The following is a 20772-nucleotide window of genomic DNA, read 5'->3' on the forward strand; positions in this document are numbered from 1 at the left end:
ATGGACGACAGCGAGAGAATTGTCTGATGATGATTGTTTTCCACATGTTTATGAGGTATCACATACCCCCTGGTTTGGCTTGGTATTGGTGGTAATATAGGCGAGAGAGGCGTGGGGGTGGGCCGTTGCTGCGAGGCTTTTTCTACATACCCCTAACTAGCTACAATCCATGATTCCGAATTTGTTTGTCCTCTTCGTGCTGTTCTTGATCTTTTCGTGGATCTTGATTTCTCGATGAGGAGTGGCAGAATTGCTAGTCATATATCACTGGAAGCGAATCTGCCAGGCATGCATGATATCCATGTTCTCTGAGGGAGCAATAGCATAGCAGCTCAGCATCTGAGAAGCCCTCAGCCTAATAATTCCACTACGTCTTTCCCTCTACGGCCATGGGTGGGATCATGAAGAAGGCTTTGAGAGATTGATGCTTTCCACCCGCTGCTCCACCACCGGCAGCAAATGCGCGACCTGGTTAGCATCTCGTAGCGCGGAGGTGACAGTGTCTGGTGCCAGTCCCGACATGAGCAAGGCCTACGACATATTTGTTAGTATCAAGTCTCGTAGCCACTAGGAAGAATCTCTTCCCTGCTTCCCTCGCCAGAGGAGAGTAGACTCACTTTTTTGACATTTGCAAAGTTATCCTCCTTGGCTGTATACTCCCTGATCACCTCCTCCTGCGCAAAGTCCACATACAACCTCGTATCCCTCACTCGCACCACCACGTTGTCCAGCCTCATATACAGCCGCGCCAGTAGCAGCATCCGCTGCGCCATGACACGGACCTTGACACTGTACACGCTGATGCCGTTGTCGTCCAGCTCGCTCTCGAAGAGGACAACCTCGTCAAAGAACAGGATGGGGTCGCGCCGCTTTAGCAGCTCTAGCGGTATCGACTTGTCAGGCGCGGGCGCAAGCCTACCGCCACTGGAGGCGCCGGCGGGCGTCTCTGTGCCGGTATATGCCGTGGAGTAGCTCCAGTCGTAGGGCTTGACCACCTCCCGGATATCGTGGGCGGTGCTCCTCTCCCGCGAGCTGCTCCACTCGCCGGCGTAGGCGACCTGCAGCATGTTGGCGCCCGTCTTGTCGACGCTGTCCAGAGCGGCCTCGGCTGTGAACTCGACGGCCCATCCCGAGGGCTTGTGGCGCACGGCGACGAGGTTGTCGCCAAAGATCATCTCCGGGATGGGGATGCCCAGGCGGTGGGACATCTCGTCAATGGGGCCGGATTTGGAGATGGGGAGCTTGCGGGAGGAGATGGCGAAGGGGCCTTGGGTGTGGGTGGTGGTGGCCTGTGAGAGCATGCTGGGGTCGGGGTAGGGCTCGTTGGGAGAGGTGATATGATTCATTTTGGGCGATGGGGTATGAGACGGGGTAGAGGGTGTTCTCATTCCCTGGTGTCTTGGATGTGTGTGGCTGTGTGAGTTCTTTTATGTTTGGTGAAGTCTTTTCGGTGGACAGGCTCAAGTCTCGCAGCGTGGATGAGAGGCGTGTTTGAGACGGGGGGTTGTGCTTGTCAGAATTGCGTTGTGCACACCGTTTGCTTTGGTAGTTGATCTGGGTCAGACCAGATAGAGACTGGCAGTGAAGCCAGCTGAGATGGAATTAAAGTACGAAACAGATCCGCAGTATAAAGTGGTGCTTGTTCTTGGTCAAAATAGCCTCGTTGACGTCTACTTTTAATACCACCAAAAAAGCCTTGACTTGGACACAACTCGGTAAAATACGGCGCTGCCAAACATGGCAGGCGGGACTCGTGTAGGCACCTAGTGAGCCAGCTTAGTGGCCACTAGCTTACATAAAGCCCCTGCCAGAGCCAACCTCAATGCGCCGACAAGGCTGCGCAGCCTCGGGGTGAAAGCTATTGTCCTCGAGGCGGGAGCTTTCCCGAGGTACTCTGACTTGAAATACTGCTTGAATACAACTTACTCAAACACGTTATACTCATGAGGTGTCGTGAGAAAAATAATGTTTCATATTATTTTCTGAGATCAACTATCAGTTATTTCGTACAAAAGGTAGAAGGCGCAGTCGAAGCCATGCCATCCAGTCTTGGTCCTCCAAGGCTACGAATCGTATAACTGACTGTCTCTATTCGCATGATAGTACTGAGTCTAGGAAATCTCGATGCTCTCAATTTATCTACGGGATAATGCTTCAAAATTGAATAAATCATTTTCAAGACTTGTTACCCAATGCTGTGCCTCTCATTCAGATAGCACCTTCACCACAATATACCTTCTATCATTCCACACTATAGAGCATGATGTGGACCCCAATAGCAGCCATATCAAGGCCCAACAACAACCTCCTTTGGATGAAAGAGCAGAGAAACTATAGGAAGGATGACAGATGAAAAGGTCTTTTTTCCCACCAAACGATGGCGGCAGAGTGGTCATGAAGCTGGAAGCTCTGCACCACTCATGATGTTCGAAGGAAAGCAAGCCAGTCCTCGAATTTAGGAAGGAAGACTAGGCCTGGCTTCAGGTATAGTCACCTAGCAAGCCTGTTGAAATACTAAAATCCGAGAACAGGACGCGCTGGAGTATCTCTAAGCCGTGGGAGGGGTTACAGCAGATCTCGAATGGCAGTGCCCATTTCTTGTCCGTAAATGCGGGTTCGAAGCGAACGGTGACTTGAATTCTTAGTGTAGGTGGCTAGGAGTACCGATACTCGACACAAAGTAACGTCTTCCAGGCTGTGGACATACTTGACACCTCTTGTATCAAACTCAACATCTCTCGCAAATGACCTGACTAAGAAGATGCCGCCCGCAGTCAGCCGAATTGCAGCAGTATCAGAGTGGCTTCTGCAAAGCGCGGAAGGTCGAGATGATCACTTGGTCAACCTTGTGGAAGTTCCATATCATCTGAGATCCAATGAGGTATCGCAGTCGAGAGTCTCCGGCTGAAGGGTATCTGAGGAAGGTCTGCGGTGTCGTTGGTTGGACGGTATCGCAAGTCCTCGCGCAAGGGGAACGAAGTTGATTTCAAGCCGTAGGAAGCTAGACTTGATTACTTGCATGAGAAATAGTTTGGGGTGGGTGGGGCTGGCGCCACTTTGCACCGCTAACAACCGTCAACGTTGTTTCGCCGAGAAGTTCGTTAGTGCCCAGCCTCCCTATGGCAACAGCCCCACCCAGTGTTGCCCGGCAACAAACCAAAACAACTGCTCCTTCCTTCCCAATTGCGCTTCCCCTTGCAGGTCTCGACCCGTCCATCTACCATACTCTGGCCAGCGCCGCATTGAGCCTCTGGAACTTTTCTGGTGCATATCATATTGATCTCCTCTTGACAACGAACAATACCTACAGACACTCATCTCATCAAGACCCTATCAAACCCTCTTAGGTTTCTACACTGGTGTTACGAAAGGTATGGCAACCAGAACGCTCGAGGCTGGCTTTCAGCGTATGTCAATCACGGACGAGAATGAGTCCGTTTACAAGTCCTCCAAGGTAAGGGCCAAACCCACTGTCACTTTATTGTCCTCGATGCTCTCCGATACTCACACTGCTGCCACCCGACTGCAGCTCGCTCAGTCCAGCAACCGACCGAACCTCTTCAAGGTCGCCCTACAATCCCAAAGCACCAACACCGTCGCTACTGTGACTTTGCCCTCTCAGGCCGTACAGCGAAAAGCCGTAGCCTCCTCATCAAGCGCAAATCCTGCTTCACCTACCAGAAAGACACTCCAATCATCCGCCCTTGCCATCCAATCAAAGCCGGTATCCCGCAAGGCACAGGCCAGCAATCCCCCGTCGCCGACTAAGAAGGACAAAACCAGCTCCGCCAGTTCCTCCTCCTCATCCTCCCGCCCGTCCGATGAGTCCGAGAGCGAGCGGCACTCCCAGACTGTCACGCTCCTCGACGAGCCCCGGACATTCCACTTGGGCATGTTCGAGATTGGCAAACCCCTTGGCAAGGGCAAGTTTGGACGAGTCTACCTCGTCAAGGAGCGCACGAGCGGCTTCATCTGCGCGCTGAAGGTGCTCTACAAGTCAGAATTGCAACAGGGCTCCGGGGTCGAGAAGCAGGTCCGTCGTGAGATCGAGATCCAGAGCAACCTGCGCCATCCCAACATCCTGCGGCTATTCGGCCACTTCCACGATCCGAAGCGAATCTTCTTGATCCTCGAGTTCGCCGGCCAGGGCGAGCTGTACAAGCTGCTCCGAAAAGAGAGCCGGTTCCCTGAATGGAAGGCTGCACAGTACGTGGCCCAGATGGCCTCGGCGCTGAAATACCTACACCGCAAGCATGTAATCCACCGGGATATCAAGCCCGAGAACATCCTCGTCGGCGTCCATGATGAGATCAAGCTGTCCGACTTTGGCTGGAGTGTCCATGCGCCCAACCGCCGCAGAGCTACGCTTTGTGGGACCTTGGATTATCTCCCTCCAGAGATGATTAAGTCAGGGAGCAAGGACAACTCGTACGATGAGAAGGTCGATCTTTGGAGTCTGGGCGTGCTGACGTACGAATTCCTCGTCGGCGAGGCGCCTTTTGAGGATACACCGGTAATGACACAGCGGCGGATCGCACGGGCCGACATGAGCATCCCCTCATTTGTGAGCCCAGAGGCTAGGGACCTCATCAAAAAGGTAAGTTCAAGAATTTGTGACCCCGCCCTCTCTAGGATATGCTCGTTGCAAATTGCCATCCACATTGAATCCAATTAGCTGACTTGACCTTTCACAGCTGCTTGTGTTGGACCCAGAAAAGAGACTTCCTCTGCAGGCTGTGCAAGAGCACCCGTGGATCTTGAAGCACTGTGTGAAGGGGGAACGTGCTTCGAACCGTGAAAAGTCGAGGTGACCGTGGACAATCTTGATGTGGTCCGGATAAGCTCTGTCGAAGAAACTTGACCTCGGCATCAAGGCAGGCCCGTAGGGTGGGGAGTAGATGATGGATGGTATTGTATATTTTACACTTGTTTGGCGTTTTGGTCACATATGATTGGATGGCCGTCATGAGTTCTTAGGCCGAGGGGCGTTTCATTAACATTTTCAGCGTTTCCCGGTTTTTTAACGGTCCGGCTCTTGTACCGGACAAGAAGGACATAGCACAAAGCCGCACATCGGCTTGATGAATGATACTACCGTTTATGAGAATACAAAAATTATTCAAGCGTTGCAGCGTAGAGTGGTGGTATCATTGGTATCCTGTCTGTGCTGTGTCATGTTGTGTCCACGCATACGTCTTTTGCCTCATCTGTATACCTCGTTGAACGGCCTGGTATCTGAGAAGCATGAGTCCCACACCTCGTTCACGACCTTGACCGCCTGCACGTCGTTCTTGACCCATGGCCGCGCCATCATAGACTGCACCGCACGCCGCCTGACGCAGTCTTGGAACTGCTCCGTCAGCCTCCAGTTGTTCCTTGTCCAAAACTCCCTCGTAAACCTGCACTCGCCGCTGAGCATCGACGCTCGTATCTGTGCCAACGTTAGCCATCATCTTATTTCTTCCCACACTGGTGTCCTCCACCCCCAGCGTGACACAACTTCGTGAGAAAGAGCCTACCTCAGTGCAGGCAGCCTGCTTCAAGTCTCTCTGCCCTCTAAAGTCGACCTCGAACCGCAGCTCATCATAGGCATGCACCATCTCGTGTGACAGAATGTCCTCCAGGTGACCTCTGTTGCGGATCTCGTTCGCGCAGACCAAGATGCCATGTGTGGGCTCGAAACCACCTCCTTGCCTCTCGACGTGGCCGTCTGCCGTCAGCCGGGCCGGACACCGGCGGCACAGGATATTGGCGGCGTCCATCTTGCGCCCGTGGTTGAGCTCGGCGATGCGGTCGTTGAGGAAGGTGACGGTCGGGCTGTAGCGGAGCAGCCAGTCGCGGAACTGCTCGCAGCGCTCGACGTCGCGGGCCTCGTGGACGCGGCTGCGGCTCTCGCGGTAGTGGAAAATGCCCTCGGGGGTGACGCGGCCGGTGAGGATGTGGAAGTAGTTGAGCCACCAGCTGGTAGAGGGGTCGAAACCTGTGCGGGCGGGGTCGTTCTCAAGGTAGAGGTTTGGTCTCGAGGGGGAAGAATTTGAGGAGGACGAGGAGGAGGAAGGGGACGTCATCGTGGCTGTATCTGAGCCTGTTGGTGGGCTCGTGGTAGCTGAGCTTGAGGCCATCGCTGGGAGTTGCGAGGAGGAGGGTGGTGGATGGGATCGCCAGAGCTGCCCTTTGGCAGGCGGACTGGGAGAATAGGCGCGCACGAAGTTTGCTCTTCCTGGGACTCGAACACAAGGAATACATACGAACAATTGGAGCGTATAATTCGTGGTCAACTGCAGTGTAGTCGAGGCGAGGCTGGTCGCTGATGATGGGAGACCCTTGACTTTGCGCCGGCAATTTTGTCAGAGAGCAGTTAGCTCAGAGAACGCGCTGTAGTTGATATCGTTTAAAACGGAACTGGCGTTTAAAACGATATGTCGCTCCAAGCATAGTACTTCCGACCTAGAACAAATTCAAAAGACGAAATGGGATACAACAGGAAAACTCCAGAATGGTCTCCAGCGAATATCTAGTGAGCCTTGTTTCAGGTCTGAATAGAATGAACACCAGACTTTTATATGTTATGTAGATTGATAGCGATTTGCTAGATACTCAAGTTTCTGAGATTCTTGGCGGCTCAAAACTACGCCGTCCAAGACTGGTTGTTTTCAAACTCGAGACCCCAGTAAAAAATTGCAGATACAGTAGTTCTCGTGAAGTACCTGCTCTGAAGAACAACAGGTTATCTAGTGTTTTTCTTCTTCTCGTGGGTTTTTTCTTCATTTCATTTAGATCACAGTATGGACGCCAGCCTTTCTCCTGCCAAACCCGCCTTGCGGATAATCAGTGATTCCTTCCTGTTGTTCTCGTTGCAAACGCTAGGTTCGTCGCAGGCGGCAGAGAATTTATTAGTCACGGCCGACCGGTGCCGGCTTCAACTTTCCAAGATCCACTCAAGAAGAATTTCCCCCCTACTGTCACATCGCATCTGCGCCCTGCGAATGCCCCATTCTTTGTTTTCTTACTGTACATGGACTCCAGTTCTACGACACTGACTCGAAGTCTTGGAAGTGGGTTCTAAGCCACATCTAACGTTACGTTCCGCAGCGGTGCTCCAGAGTTGTTGCCCTGGTTTAGCGGAGTATATTCTTTTTCCAAAACGTCTTTGGGGGGCACCATTCCAGGATGTCAACATGGATATTAGGGACGAGTCACACTGTAAGCACATGGTTACCACCTTTTTATACTCTTTCACTCTTTTTTGGATTTTTCTTCATGAGGCGCTAGGTCACAAAAACGGAGTGGTCGACTTGTTCAGAAAGGATCCTCACTTCATAGATTCTGAGAGTCATCACACGAGTGCTTTTCATCCCACTAAGACTACTTCCACCAAGAAATCATCCCATAGAACTGACAACTACACCACCTGGTAGACATGAAGAGCCACAGATCGCTCGGCATCGTCATCAAACTTGGTATGGTTTCTCTCCTCCTTCTCACCGTTCTCTTCACCTTACTAACTCGCCACTCCAGGAACATCTTCCATAGTAGACGAGAAGACCCACCAGCCTCTCCTCTCCAACCTCTCGCTCATAGTTGAGACGGCACACAAGCTGCGCGAGGATGGTCACCGCGTCGTCATCGTCTCGTCCGGCGCCATCGGTGTGGGCCTGCGCCGCATGGAGAAGGAGAAGCGGCCCAAGCACCTCGCCCAGCTCCAGGCGCTCGCTGCCATAGGGCAGTGCCGGCTCATGAACATCTGGGACAGCCTGTTCAACCACCTCAAGCAGCCTGTGGCGCAGATCCTACTCACCAGGAACGATATAGCAGATGTGAGTCAGCTCAAGACTATACCTTGGTAACCGGCAGGGAACCACAGGACCAAGTTGCTAACAAGTGAGGAATCTACGTGTAGCGTTCAAGGTATCTCAATGCACAAAGGACCTTTAACGAGCTGTTAGACATGGGTGTCATTCCCATTGTGAATGAGAATGACACCCTCGCCGTCTCTGAAATCAAATTCGGCGACAACGACACGCTGTCGGCCATAACGGCAGCCATGGTCCATGCGGATCTTCTATTCCTCATGACGGACGTGGACTGCCTATATGACAAGAATCCACGTACACATCCTGATGCCCAGCCTATCGAGGTCGTGGAGGACATAGGGGCTCTACAGGCTGACGGTAAGGTCTCTTCCCACCGCCGTGTCCATGCCTTCTCTTTGCGTTTCGAAGCATAGATGACGTTGGTGCTCATTCCCCCTCCAGTCTCATCAGCCGGCTCCTCTCTCGGGACAGGTGGCATGTCAACCAAGATCGTCGCCGCCCGCCTAGCCACTTCAGCAGGCGTCACAACGGTCATCACACGCGCCTCGAATCCAGGCAATATCAGCAGGATCGCGCAGCACATCCAGGCCAGCCGGTCCCCCGCCTCCCTTCTCACAAGAGAGAATGGCGATGTCAATGCCGCCGCCGACGACACAGAGGATCCCCTGGCGAGGTCGACCGCTTCGTTGCAGAGCCTCGACGTGGCGGCGCGGCCGCAGAAGCAGTCGCAGACGGTGCCCTTGCACACACGTTTCCTGCCTTCGCCGCAGCCCATACGTGACAGATCATTCTGGATTCTCCACGGGCTAAAGCCCCATGGCGACGTTTACATTGACCAGGGCTGCTACAAGGCGCTGCTTAACAAGGCTGGCCTACTGCCTGTGGGCGTGGTGGACCTCGACGGGACCTTCTCGGGCCACGAGTGCGTGCGGCTGCTGGTCGTGGAGAGGAACAACACAACAACGGGTGCGAGTGCGGACGGGAAGCTGTGGCATGGCGAGCCGCTGGACGTCGGCCGGGCCATCGTCAATTTTTCGTCTGCCGAGATCATCCGGATCAAGGGACACCAGAGCAAGGAGATTGAAGGGCTGCTGGGCTATGCTGACAGTGGGTACGTGGCAGAGCGGGAGCACGTCACCTTCTTCAGGAGGGAGAGCAGACCGCAGACGCCCACGCCCATGGGGCCTGGCACGGCGACGCCCGTGGTTGGTGTCGCCGAGTATGAGTCCAAGGGCGCAGTACCTTAGGTTGCTTAAGCGGAAGAGAAAAAAAGAAAGAATAGAAACGTATGCATCGAGGGGGCTGTCCATAGAACGGCCCATTTCAATATTTGGTATCTAGATGATGAAGAGGTAGACGGCCCATATGAAGGAGGTCCTCTATTTAGAGAAAATGCAAATAGACCTTGGTTGATTTTTTTTATACTCCTGAACGCCCTCCATGATGTGATCGTCCTCTGTACCTTTCTCTCTCCCTCACAAATACGGTTCATCCTCGCATCTTCACAACTTTCCTCTTATCCTTCTTTCCTTCTATTCTTCCCCTATCCCGACGCGAACAGGTTATCCTCATCCCGCAGATACTCCCCACAATCCGCCTGCCGGAACGCCACAACGCCCGTAGGATCCAACCGCCTCGCCTCGCTCGTGCCCCGCGCCGTGATCCCAAACCCCAGCGGCGTGTCGTTCATGCTGTACACAATAACGCCCTGGTGCTCCGGGCAGTCGTCGGACCACCTCCCCACGTGCGCCTTGACAATGTTGCCGCCGTACAGAAAGGGCATCTCGCCGTTGGGCTTCACCCAGATCTTGTACCGCGCGTGCTCGGCCAGGATCGGGAGCGAGGTGATGTGCAGTCGGAACTTGCCCGTCTTGGTGAACTTGCCGAGGCAGATGCCGAGGGAGGTCAATTTCTCGCGCTCTGTTCGAGGACAAAGGAGGTGTCTTCTTGTTAGCTGCAAGTGCCTTTTGTTGGGGCTTTGGAAGAGAAGGACGAGAAGGGGTGGAAGGGAGGTGGGGGTGAAAGACGTACCAATCGACACGGCCAAGTTTGCAATCGACAGCCTCACATAATACACACGGTCCTTGTGTACCCGGAAGACATATCGGTCTGCGGTCGGCGAATCGTCGAGCGGAGCGATCAGGTTCTTGAGGGAGTTGCCGGTCTGTTTCATGGGGAGTTTGCGCAACGCTCGTCAGCAAGTGTCTTTCTCTCTCTATCTCTCTCTCTCTTTCTGTATGTGTATCATCTTGTCGGTGACATACATAATGCGCCAGCTTCTGGAACAAAGTTTGCGTCTCTGGTTCTGTAAGAGGACGCATCTTGTCGGTGGTTTGTACAGGAAGAGAGGGGGGGGGGGGAACAGGTTATTTGTTCGTCTCTCGGTTGTCGCAAAGGAAAACCAACTGGACGATTTGGGGGGAGCGGGCCGATGCGATCAAGAGAAAAAGTTCAGTGGATTTCCAGCCTTGCGTCTTATCGATAAGATCTACTACTGCGACAAACCACTCCTTCCGTACTATACGCTAGGTTAGCACTACCACAACCGAGGACTGGCTGACAACAGACACTGAGGGAGTCGACTTGAATGGCACATTGAAGGTCAGGAAATGAACAAGTGACAAAGGCAAGAGATGGCTTGGCTCCCCTGTGACGATAACCTTTGGCTGTCCTATGCGTTGGTTCTGCATGCGGATTCCATGCACTCTTGCCCTCAACGAGGACAAGTGGCTATGATAGCACACGCAAAATCTCCCACCTCTTCTGGCTGGAAAGCATCTGCATAGGTTAATTAGAGAGGGGAGAGAGACGTCACAATTATCAGCAAGTTATCTGATAAGAGATTGGCATGCTATGATACTACTCATATTTTACGGGAAGACCACCTTCACGCGTACCTCAAATAAGACTTCGTGACATCTCTCCCACCTGAAAAGAGTTATGATCCAGATACCGACCGCTCATGTTTTTCGTGAAAGCACCTGCATTTCTAGCTCCCCGAGATGCTACGAGACCATCTCAACCTATGAATGAACAAAACCGAAACTCAACAATCTATTTTCCACCCTCCCTCAGGTGCCGCGGCACCCACTTGCCAGGCGCACCAGACGCCTTCAGAGTTTCCTGAGGAGGAGCATCTCGGCTAGCATCTCGGCCAGTATCTCGGCCAGCATCCCGGCCATTTTCGCCACGAGCAGAGCCAGAACGGCTCGTAACCGGAGGAGGTCCGCTGCGATCAGGAGCAGCACCACCGGCAGCATTCTTGGCAGCCTCACGCTCACGCCAGCTGGGCTTGTTACCCGCAAGCGCCAGGCGTGGTGGGCCAGAAGGACGATCGGCGCCCTCGGAGCGCTCAGGTCGCTCAGGGCGCTCGGTGCGCTCGATGCGTTCAGGCCGCTCGCGCTCGACGGGCGGGGGAGTTGGGCGGCTAGGAGGGGCAGACGCCGTCTCGGCATCGCCTTGGCCCTGCTGAGCCTTGGCGGCTTGCCGCTCACGCCAGCTGGGCTTGTTGCCGGCGAGTGCCAGGCGAGGTGGTCCAGATGGGCGTTCGGCAGATTCGGTGCGCTCCATAGGCGGACCGGCAGAACGCACGGGAATTGGTCCGCGAGCACCCTCCCGCTCGGCCTTGCGGCGAGCAAGAGCCTCTTCCTCGCGACGAGCTTGCATGGCAGCCTTCTCCAGAGCCTCCTGGCGTTCCTGCTCGCGCTGGGCCTTGATCCGCGCCATCTCCTCCCGGCGCTGTGCCTCCCGCTGCTCGCGCTCCTCCTTCTCGCGGGCCGCCTTCTCCTCGGCCTCGCGCAGAGCACGTTCCTTCTCCTCGCGCTCCCGCTTCTCGCGCAGCTTCCTCTCGCGATACTCTCTCTTCCGCTCGGCGATGGCCTTCTCCAAGGCACGATCCGCCTCCCGTTGTCGCCTGTCGAAGTCCTCGCGACGACGCTCGTAGAGGCTCTGCTTGAATTCTTCGTAGTACGGAACAAGGCGCTGCACACGGTGCTTGAGCTCAACATTCGCCTTGTGCTGCTGCTTCGATGTGATAAGCTGCTCCTCCTTACTCTTCTCATAAGCGGCGATATCAGCAACGCGTTGCTTCTCGTAGTCCTCGCCTAGCTTCTTGGCCTCCTCTTTCCGGAAGGCACGCTCGAGATGGTCGATCCTCTTGCCTGTGATGCGCAGCTTCTCGTTCACGTCGTTCTTGACACGCTCAAGCTGGGCCAACTTCATCGCACGGAGACGGCTGCTGTCCAAGTTGGCGAGGTCCTCTTCCTCAATTCCGAGCGCCTTGGACTCGATCTTGAGCTCCTTCATTGTGTTCTCCACCTCGCGTCGGTGGATCTCCTGGCGCTCCTTCTCGAGTCGTCGCTGCTCACGTTCCTTCAGCTCCTGCGCGAGGCGCTGGGCCTCAGCCTCCTGCAGTTGCTGCTCGCGCAGGCGCTTTGCATTGGCATTCTCGCGCTCAATGCGAGCCCTCAGCTGGGAGACCTCCTCCTTGCGCTTCTGGATGATTTCCTTGCGTGCCAGGATCTCCTTGTGCTCCTGCTCGGCACCTGCCTTGGCACGGTCCAAGGCAGCCTGCCGCGCCTTGATACGGTCCTCATTGAAGGTAGGATCAATGTAGTAGCATGTGGTATGAAGAGTCTTGAACAGACGAGTCAATTGGGTGCGGACAATCTCCGAAGGTGTGCTTTGGAGCCTCTGGACAGAGCCAGCGTCGGCCTCAGCAGAGCCGGCGGCAGACCCGGAGCTTGCGGCCTTGGAAGAAGAGAAGATATCACTGTCGAAGCTCAGAACACCAGTGGCATGGTCCATGCGGATGGCCAGGTCACCCTTCTTGTTACCGTTCATGATGAATTTCTCAATCGTGGCACGCGACACTTGGAAAGGCTCTGGGAACTTGGCAAGGTTCTCAACGTAGGTCAGGTCGACCGTCTCGTACACCTGAGACAGCTGCTGGAAAAGACGCGTCAGGATGACCTGCTGCAGAGGCAAGATGTACTTCTCCATCTCGGGGTCGGCGCCGATCTGCGCCAGAATTGGGGAAATCTTTTGGCAGATGGAAAGCGGGTGGAAATCAACCTCGAGGATGTTGTACAGGTCACGGATCTCAGGCCGGGCGCGGCGGAGGAGCTGCTTGGCACGGAGATCCTGGAATAGTGCAGCACGGGTCGGCGCCTGGGTCATGCCCAGGAGGTGGGTGAGACGGGAGTTCTTGTTCTTCCTAGCCTCGTCGAAGTCCACCATTGCGCCACGAGAGCGGGTGGTGCTGATGACCGGAATGGACAGCGCTGACAGTAAGACGAACGATGCAGCCTTCTGCAGATCAGCCTCGGTGGCGGGTGGGTTGTCAGACTTCTTGCTCTGGCCAGCCGCAACGAGGGTAGCAGACTGGCGTAGCAGCTGGTAGTAGCGGGACCAAGCTGCGGCGTGGAACAGATAGTTCTCACCGACGAGGAAGATGCGGGTGAGCTTCTCGTAGTAGTTGGCCATCATGACGTTCTTGGGGGGGCGCTTGCTCAGGTTGAGCAGCGTGTGGATGTCCTCGACGCTGCGGAAAGCCTCCTGCCAGAGCTCCAGCTCGACAGCGACGTTCAGCTGCTGGAAGCGGGTCTCAAGGTGTCGCTGCAGTGTGTCGGGGTCGTTGAGGTTGATGGCGTGCATCTGCTGAGAGTACTTGGCCGCGGTCTGCACGTGGTTGCGGAGGAGCTCACAAAGTCGGCGGAACTCGGTCTTGCGGGTGTACTTGAGGCAGAAGTCGAAAGCCTGCATGGCAGTGCTCTGGTAGAGAAGCTCAAGGCGAGCATTGTTGCGGAGGATATCGAGAACAGTACGGTAGGCCTCCCACAGGAACTTGAGCCAAGGGGTGACGATGGCACGGTCGGTACGGTCTTTGGACTGCTCGCCAGAGACGGTGGCAAGGAGGATGGACTCGGGTGTCTCGGTCGCCTCGAGGTCGTCGACGCCGGCCTCGCCAGTCGTAGCATCGATGCTAGACTGGACCTCATCTGCCTTCTGCTGGGCAGCAGTGACCTTTTCGGCGGCCAGCTCGAGGAACTTCTTGAGGACCAGCTCAATGGTGCCCACGTTGCTGTTCTGAGCAATGTTCTTGTATTGGTAGAGCGCGTCCTTGGTCAACTTTCCCTTCTTCTGCTCGACGGACTGCTCGACGAGAAGGAGCATCACAGGCTCCAGGGATGCGATGGGGACATTTCGTGAACGCTTAGACGTGATGTGCTCGTGTAGGAGGGTCAGGGCCGCGGGGGCCTGGCCGACGCCGATGAGCTCATGGGCTCGCTTGAGAACGTTCTCAGGCTTTTGGTGGGGAGGAGGAGGCATGCTGGGCAGCAGTCCCTCGGAGGGATGGTGAGCGGGACAAGTGTGAGGATATCAGTATTGATAATGAACACCTGTCGGATTAGGTGGGATGGCTGAAGCCTCGACAACACGATGTTGGAGGAGGAGGGGGAGGGGGAACTTGTCTGAGGCTTGGGCTCACACAGGAAAAATCTCTGGAAGGTTTGCTGGCGTGCGGGAGTCAGACACGCAAAAAAGGGCAGGCAGTGGGGCTGGAGCAAAATGTGTGGTACTTGCCCGTCGTGCCCGCTTGGAATCTAGCGTGAGGCTAGTGCGGTCCTAGCGCCCCAAATCAGGTGACCTAGCAGGCCTGAGCATTGGGTGTCTTCGCCTGCCCGGGTAACAACAATCAGAAGAACAATCAAGACGACTGGACGAAGACTAGAGTGTCTTTCCGTTCTGAGACTTCAAAACCCTAATAACAAAGCGATCCCAGACGCCTGAGCTGGTCTGTAGCGGCAGTTAAGACTGTGTGCCTTTTGCTGAGGGCCTGTGTGACGGAGTCTCTTGGCAAAAATCGAGGTTGAAGGGAGGCGGGGGTGTTTTGGGGGGGGGGGGGGGGAGGGCTTGGTGTTAGAAGGAAAGGTGACAGTCCTCACTCAGACAGAGATTGAGGGGCTTACCCCGCGGCACGCACTCTGTCCGTCCAGTCATTGTATCCGTGTATGAGAATACGTGCTTGCCATTTCACGATTCAGCGGCTCATGTATCAGACACCAAAACAGGGCAAATCGGATTCAACTTAGCAACTATGGGATGAGACACCATCAATCTTTCTGGTCCGATTTGTCATACCGCAACTCAATAGAGAATTGCACAGCCAGATACAGATCACAGTACTTTGGATAGATGGAATGCTGGTCTCATTATTTACTGCAAATACCCAGATTGTAGTGTAACCTGCAGTGGGTTGATTGATGGGTAGAAAGGTCACCTGTTGTAGGCTAAGCGAACGTCCGTGTCGCTGCTTCATGACTCTCTCCATCTGGCCGCTTGGGCATCCGCGCGAGGAACCCAAATCTCAATTTTTCGACAAGGCCCCCTTAGGGTTGCAGAATCAAACCAAACAAACCGTTTGGAAATCGATAACAGCTGTGCTTTGGTACGGACCATGGTCCTCCTAACCTGGGGTAAGGGACCACGTCAAACAAGGCATTTGATACCTTGACGTGCTTTTACGTGCTTATCCTCCCGTTTACCCAAGGCTCAGATGCGGTACTACTCGGTGCATGTTCCAGATCTCATAGATATCCAACAGGTCATGAGCGTCAGTGGACGCTATCAAATCGGTAAGATCTCATTTCCGCACGGGGGAGAGCTGTGGAGACATAAGGTATTCAGGTGGAGACCCTGCGAGCGGAAATGGTAATGGAAGTACGCACTCACCGGAGAGAGTAATAATACGCATGTTAACCATCACAAGGCAAGCAAGTGTTGATCAGCCACCTGCAGGGTCAAGAACCTTTCAAACTGTAGTAATAGGATACACATATTATTGGTGTATACAATCTTTGTTTTCTTGTCTCGAATGGTCTTTTATGCCTGCATACATGGCAGATTAGCTGTGATTTTCGAGGATCATTTCGTGGTTCGCAGTATGCTCTGTACCCTTGTATGTAGTAATATCAGACCGCCCCTGTCTTAGCCAATCCAAATTCGCTGCGAGATGTTTCTTGCAAATGGCTTGCAGCCCCTTGAGTGGGTGTCACTGGGTTTTTCTCTATTTTTCTTCATTTTGCTTCCGTCAGACTGGAATCGGAATACTCCCTTGGTTCATTGTTTGTTTTCTTCCATTTCTCCATTCTTCTTGATCTCCTCCTTTTAATTTTTATACAGTCTCTTCGTGTATCTCTTCGTGTGTATGGTATAGTAGGTGCACAACCTTTTTCAACATCGACGAGACCCTAACTCCTGGTTTCCAACACACTTTCGAACGGAGTAAAGGTGCACATCACACCGCCTGACAAAGCAGAAACCCTCCCAAGCAGGACCAGTGAGGAAGATCAGCGGCCTTCAGGTACATGACCCCCCCTGGCTAGTGCAGCTGCTGGTCCCGACATTGCGGCTTACCATAGCAGGACTGCAGCACTACCTTAGCACTGCAAGTAGTACATAGTACGGGTAGAGACGCTGGGCTCCATTCTCCCCCCCATTCCCATCCCATCCTTCCGGCAATCTAGGCACCTGGGCCGCCCTACCATAGCAGCATTACCCGTCGCCCTCCCTCTCTCCCTTGGCTCTTCCTTTCCCTCCGACCAACTACGACGTGCGAGAGTGCGAGAGCAGTTGCCGCCCACTCTGACTTCTTCATTCCCTCCTTTACATTCCAGCCCACGGAAAGCACTCAATCCCTCCTTCATCGACGAACGGAAATATCCTCATCAACGGAAACTACGCCAAGGTCTCAGGTTTCATTGAATTGTAAGTGACCCTTTTCTTTTTCTCGCTTTGTGCACCTGGCCTATTGCACACTGCATCCCGGAATACCAGACAGCAAGTCGTCAATTGTCCTACCAGCTGCACTGCGCGAACACGCCTGCCCGTCGCCTTGGTCAAACCTCGAAAGCACATTGCCGATCCAAACGCGATAATCAACTCATTTCTCGATTTGTGGTCATTTCGATTCTCTTCCGAATGGGACCACGTTCGACAGATAATCACGTCCAAGGCCTTAACTAAATCCGACCGATCCCTTTTGCTTTCAAATCTCCCCTCATCCGCAACTTGACTGACAGCCGCCATGTCTACCCCTAAACAGGACAGAGATCGGGAGTGTGACCAGCCTACTCGCACTCGCATCCCTCACTCATCCACCCAGCCCGACCTCCTGGGCCATCTTCCTCCCTCCGTCGATTCCGACGCTTCGCAGCCTTCCATAGCACACCCCGACGTCTCCCACGACAACACCTCTGTGGCCAACGACTCCGCCAACACCCCTGCCAACATGCCTCAATTCACCTCCCGCGATGTTGGCGACCCAACGCAGATCAAGAAGAATAAGCAGTCCATGGCCGACCTGAAGCTACGTCGCCTGACAGAACTGAACAACCGTCTGCGCGAGGACCTGGAGCGCGAGCGTATCCCTGTCTCCCAGGCCAGTAAAAGGTAAGACGGGTCCTGGCAGCACATGCCGCACATCGACGTGTCTGCTCCCTAAAAATGGGTGGTCCTATGCTGACAGCTCTGTGTCTCTGTGTGTAGCATTATCGCCTACTGCAACAGCACCCGAGACTACATGGTCCCGTCTGTCTGGGGGGTCGTTCCCAAAGGCGAGGATCCCTACGCTCCCCAGCAGAGCGGTGGTTGCTGTGTTGTTATGTAATCGGCTCATGAAGGATGGAAGAAGGAGATGGAATTTAAGATATCCAAAAAGGGTTCTCGTCGGATCCGACGAGGGAAAGCGATCGTGGGCAGATTTTCGAGGCATACGACACGAACGACATTCCGAGGAGGGAAAGAAGTCTTTGCTGCCTTGCGCGTTGTTTCTTGCCGGCGTTACTTCGTGGACAAAAGGGAAGCGAACCTTCTGTGAGATTAGGGAAATGCCCAGAGGAGCAGGAGGATGTTTGACAGGTGTGGCACTGGCAACTGGGTGGGGAAGACAAGGAGAAGGCCCCATCGGGTTATCACGATGCTTTTTGTTCCGGCCGTTTTCTTTCTTGGACTTAACCTGAGGGTCCCTTGAGGGTGCTGGTCCTTCACGGTCGGGGCGGTCACGATAATGGTTTCTTTTCGTTATACCAAACAACCTCTGCATATGGGCTTGTGGATACTGCCAGAGGGATAATTCGGCATGTTTATTAATACTGCGTCACCACCTTCTTTCTTCAGTTGTACCTTGTCAGTCTAGGCCTCCCCGACAATCGTGAATACCCTCTCTCACGGCAACTATTTCTGGTATATGACATCTATCAGTTGATCACGGTGCGTGTCCGCTCGGCCAGCATTTTGTCCCTCAACCTGCGAGCCGTTTTTCCATGAGCCGATTAGCTGAGGCCATTAGGAGCCTGCAAAAAATCATTTGGGCTTCACATGTCATGTCTACTCCACGCCTGTCCAGTCAGGTCGAAGGACATCCTTGAGGTGCAGCTTCCGTGCGGGTGCGCGGGACAGTATGTACTTGTTGCCTCCTTCCGCGAAGGCCAGAAAAGAATGGGGCCCCAACTTCAGGATTGAAGCTTCCGCCTCCTGTTTGGAAATTGAGCAAGCACCATATCAGTCGGTTAGCATCCAGTGTTGTTGACTGCTTTGGATCATCCTTTTCTCGGCCTCAGATTTGCCTCATCAACTCAAAGCCACGATATCTGCAGCCTGACACCACAAACCTCTCATAATAATACGTGAAGTGGCCTTTCCGTGTCTTTCCATAAAGATGTTTACTCTTCTCCACTTCCTTCTCGGCACCCTCTCCTCAATTACCGCCTCTTGTCTTGCCCTGCCCCTGGGCTTCCCCTATCCTTCCTACGACCGTATTTTCACCTACAGCAACACGAGCCATCCCGATCTCACAGCCAGCTCTGGACAGGACCCCACCTGCCTCGACGACATTCTCTCGCGCCGAGACTTCGTCTGGACCGATACGACCAACCAGGCTCAGAGCCTCTGCGGCAACTCCACAATTGCCGTGGTCGACAGTGACATCGGCGACAGCGATAGCTACGGCGACAGGCCGGGCATTGAGGACTGCCAGCAGTTTGTGTACTACGCCAAGACCCGCAACGGGTACTGGCTGGTCACCGGGTTCTCGGCTGAAGATCAGAGCTGGGTTCAGTTCTCGACGCTGGCGACTTGTAAGATTGGGGTGAGGCGGACAGACGGGGAGACAGGGACAGTGCCGTGAGTTGGATAACTTGACCTATTGCGTACTGGGATACTAAAGGGGTAAGGGCGATATTTGTGATTCTGACGGCTGTGATGTGCAGGATCGGAAACCAAGATGTCATCGACTTGCTCAACAGCGTCATGAGTCTGTACGGAGAGGGAGGCACGTTGCCGCCTACGCAAGGCAATATGAGCTGCAGCCGTGGCACCACGAAAGCATCTGTGGAGTGGCATATCTACAATGATTGATTGAGGGCGGCATGAGGGGAGAGACAGATGGACCCATAACTTCAACATCTGCATGCTTTTACCAGTGATAGTCCGCGCCTCAGGATAGCATGATCTCGGTCGCTCGACGGACGAGTCCATACGAATCATCAGGAGCAAGACTTCAGGATACGGCCCGACTTGAGCCAATGCATGGAACTCATAGGATTCTTGTTACTGATGCAAATACATACCCCTTAAGCACCCTGGTCTAATCTAAGCACTGGGGCTTTCATTATAGGCGACAATTGAGTATACGGCAAGAGCTTTCTGAACACAGAGTCTCTTTGACGCCTTTGAGTTTATAGGCAAAGGATGAGAGAATACAGGTAATAGGTCCAATTAATGCGTCGTGCCGAGCGGTATTGACCAAGATTCTCATAAGTACTGCTGTGACAAACAGCATGAAGGGATAGTATTCTATTTGTAACGGTGTTTCCGGACCCGATCGGTAGGTCCCGAGCCGAGTTGCCCCGCCATTGCGGGACATCGGCCGGAGCTCGGCCGGATTTGCAGTGTCCACTTCATCATATGTACATGACGTACTCAGCAGACGAAGCGCGATCTCACGGACTTCGCCCACAAGAGAATCATCATTTCATTACACGATCAATCTCGACAAATCAACGCATCCAAGTATTTACGCACAGCAATGGTTGAAAAGGCTGAAGAGGCCGCCGCGCCGTATCCTCTCCCCCGCGTGACTATCAAGTTCTGCACGCAGTATGTGACATCAGGTCCTCCGTCATCCTAAAGCTTTCCATAGCCCAGTCCTAAATCAATACTAAACACTAAACCAGGTGCAAATGGATGCTGAGAGCCGCATACGTACGTTCCTAATGGCTGTGGGCGCAACCCCCGGTTCTCAACTACTCTCATCCGATTTTCCCGGCCTCTGAGCTGACATGACGCGCGCACACTAGTTCGCCCAAGAGCTCCTCTCGACATTCTCCACATCTCTGGGCGAGGTCGCGCTGCAGCCCAGCACGGGCGGAACCTTTGTGGTGGAGATCTTCCACCAGGTCCCATCGTCATCGCCTTCAGCAGCCTCAACCGTGCAGAACCGCATCCTCTGGGACCGCAAGGCGGACGGTGGGTTCCCTGAGACGAAGGAGCTGAAGCGTAGGGTGAGGGACGTGATCGAGCCTGGACGTGACTTGGGACACGTTGACAGGCATGGAGGGACGAAAGGAGCGGCGGCGGTTCCGGCGGGAGACGCTGGGCTGGAGGTCGGCGCAGGCGAAAGGCTTCCCTCGAGGTCGGAGCTCGAGGCGGTGGGTCAGGCGGGTGGAGGGTACCCTGGGTCAAGCGAGGCTGCGGTGCAGCTGGTCGGAGACCTGAAGCGTGGAGAGCAACAACAGGGCGGTGAATGCGTTGGCAAGGAGGCCTGCGAGGACTGTAGCTGAGGTGGCTGTGTAGAGGAACCTGGACAGATTTCAAGCCTATGAACGCAGTTCTGGGCAAATTGCAAAGCTACAGCAGAAAAAGTATCATCATTGGTTCGTGATCTCGAGAAGCCTGA

The 20772-nt window shown here is 54.2% G+C and overlaps 8 protein-coding genes across 8 annotated transcripts; 5 read left to right on the top strand and 3 right to left on the bottom strand.

Moving 5' to 3' along the window:
- Positions 1–331: 331 nt before the first annotated feature.
- On the bottom strand, positions 332–1401 carry M406DRAFT_319986 (TIP41-domain-containing protein). Its single transcript, XM_040919331.1, has 2 exons — positions 618–1401; positions 332–531 (listed from the first exon to the last, which is right to left on the bottom strand). Exons 1-2 carry the CDS (start codon positions 1344–1346, stop codon positions 400–402), a joined length of 861 nt encoding a protein of 286 aa, XP_040780559.1. The 5' UTR covers positions 1347–1401; the 3' UTR covers positions 332–399.
- Positions 1402–3373: 1972 nt separating this feature from the next.
- M406DRAFT_33019 (uncharacterized protein) lies at positions 3374–4811 on the top strand (the record flags this gene model as incomplete). Its single annotated transcript, XM_040920490.1, has 3 exons — positions 3374–3604; positions 3770–4597; positions 4695–4811. 3 exons carry the CDS (start codon positions 3374–3376, stop codon positions 4809–4811), a joined length of 1176 nt encoding a protein of 391 aa, XP_040780560.1.
- Positions 4812–5203: 392 nt separating this feature from the next.
- Positions 5204–6068, bottom strand: M406DRAFT_247351 (mitochondrial inner membrane protease ATP23; the record flags this gene model as incomplete). The annotated part of the gene is made up of 2 exons (XM_040916463.1): positions 5204–5431; positions 5520–6068. The coding sequence occupies 2 exons, from the start codon at positions 6066–6068 to the stop codon at positions 5204–5206; spliced, it is 777 nt and encodes a 258-aa protein (XP_040780561.1).
- A 1352-nt stretch (positions 6069–7420) lies between these two features.
- On the top strand, positions 7421–9061 carry M406DRAFT_335454 (glutamate 5-kinase; the record flags this gene model as incomplete). Its single annotated transcript, XM_040921046.1, has 4 exons — positions 7421–7460; positions 7519–7817; positions 7901–8171; positions 8256–9061. The coding sequence occupies 4 exons, from the start codon at positions 7421–7423 to the stop codon at positions 9059–9061; spliced, it is 1416 nt and encodes a 471-aa protein (XP_040780562.1).
- A 296-nt stretch (positions 9062–9357) lies between these two features.
- M406DRAFT_245894 (60S ribosome subunit biogenesis protein NIP7) lies at positions 9358–10135 on the bottom strand (the record flags this gene model as incomplete). The annotated part of the gene is made up of 3 exons (XM_040916368.1): positions 9358–9734; positions 9846–9978; positions 10079–10135. 3 exons carry the CDS (start codon positions 10133–10135, stop codon positions 9358–9360), a joined length of 567 nt encoding a protein of 188 aa, XP_040780563.1.
- Positions 10136–16422: 6287 nt separating this feature from the next.
- M406DRAFT_319988 (uncharacterized protein) lies at positions 16423–18048 on the top strand. Its single transcript, XM_040919332.1, has 3 exons — positions 16423–16583; positions 16921–17267; positions 17364–18048. The coding sequence occupies exons 2-3, from the start codon at positions 17107–17109 to the stop codon at positions 17482–17484; spliced, it is 282 nt and encodes a 93-aa protein (XP_040780564.1). The 5' UTR covers positions 16423–16583; positions 16921–17106; the 3' UTR covers positions 17485–18048.
- Positions 18049–18534: 486 nt separating this feature from the next.
- M406DRAFT_66089 (uncharacterized protein) lies at positions 18535–19232 on the top strand (the record flags this gene model as incomplete). Its single annotated transcript, XM_040924968.1, has 2 exons — positions 18535–18998; positions 19085–19232. 2 exons carry the CDS (start codon positions 18535–18537, stop codon positions 19230–19232), a joined length of 612 nt encoding a protein of 203 aa, XP_040780565.1.
- Positions 19233–19902: 670 nt separating this feature from the next.
- Positions 19903–20656, top strand: M406DRAFT_58876 (uncharacterized protein; the record flags this gene model as incomplete). The annotated part of the gene is made up of 4 exons (XM_040924613.1): positions 19903–19973; positions 20051–20078; positions 20174–20452; positions 20633–20656. 4 exons carry the CDS (start codon positions 19903–19905, stop codon positions 20654–20656), a joined length of 402 nt encoding a protein of 133 aa, XP_040780566.1.
- Positions 20657–20772: the final 116 nt, after the last annotated feature.

This window comes from Cryphonectria parasitica (genome assembly GCF_011745365.1).
Source record: "Cryphonectria parasitica EP155 unplaced genomic scaffold M406scaffold_1, whole genome shotgun sequence".
Classification (NCBI taxonomy): domain Eukaryota; kingdom Fungi; phylum Ascomycota; class Sordariomycetes; order Diaporthales; family Cryphonectriaceae; genus Cryphonectria; species Cryphonectria parasitica.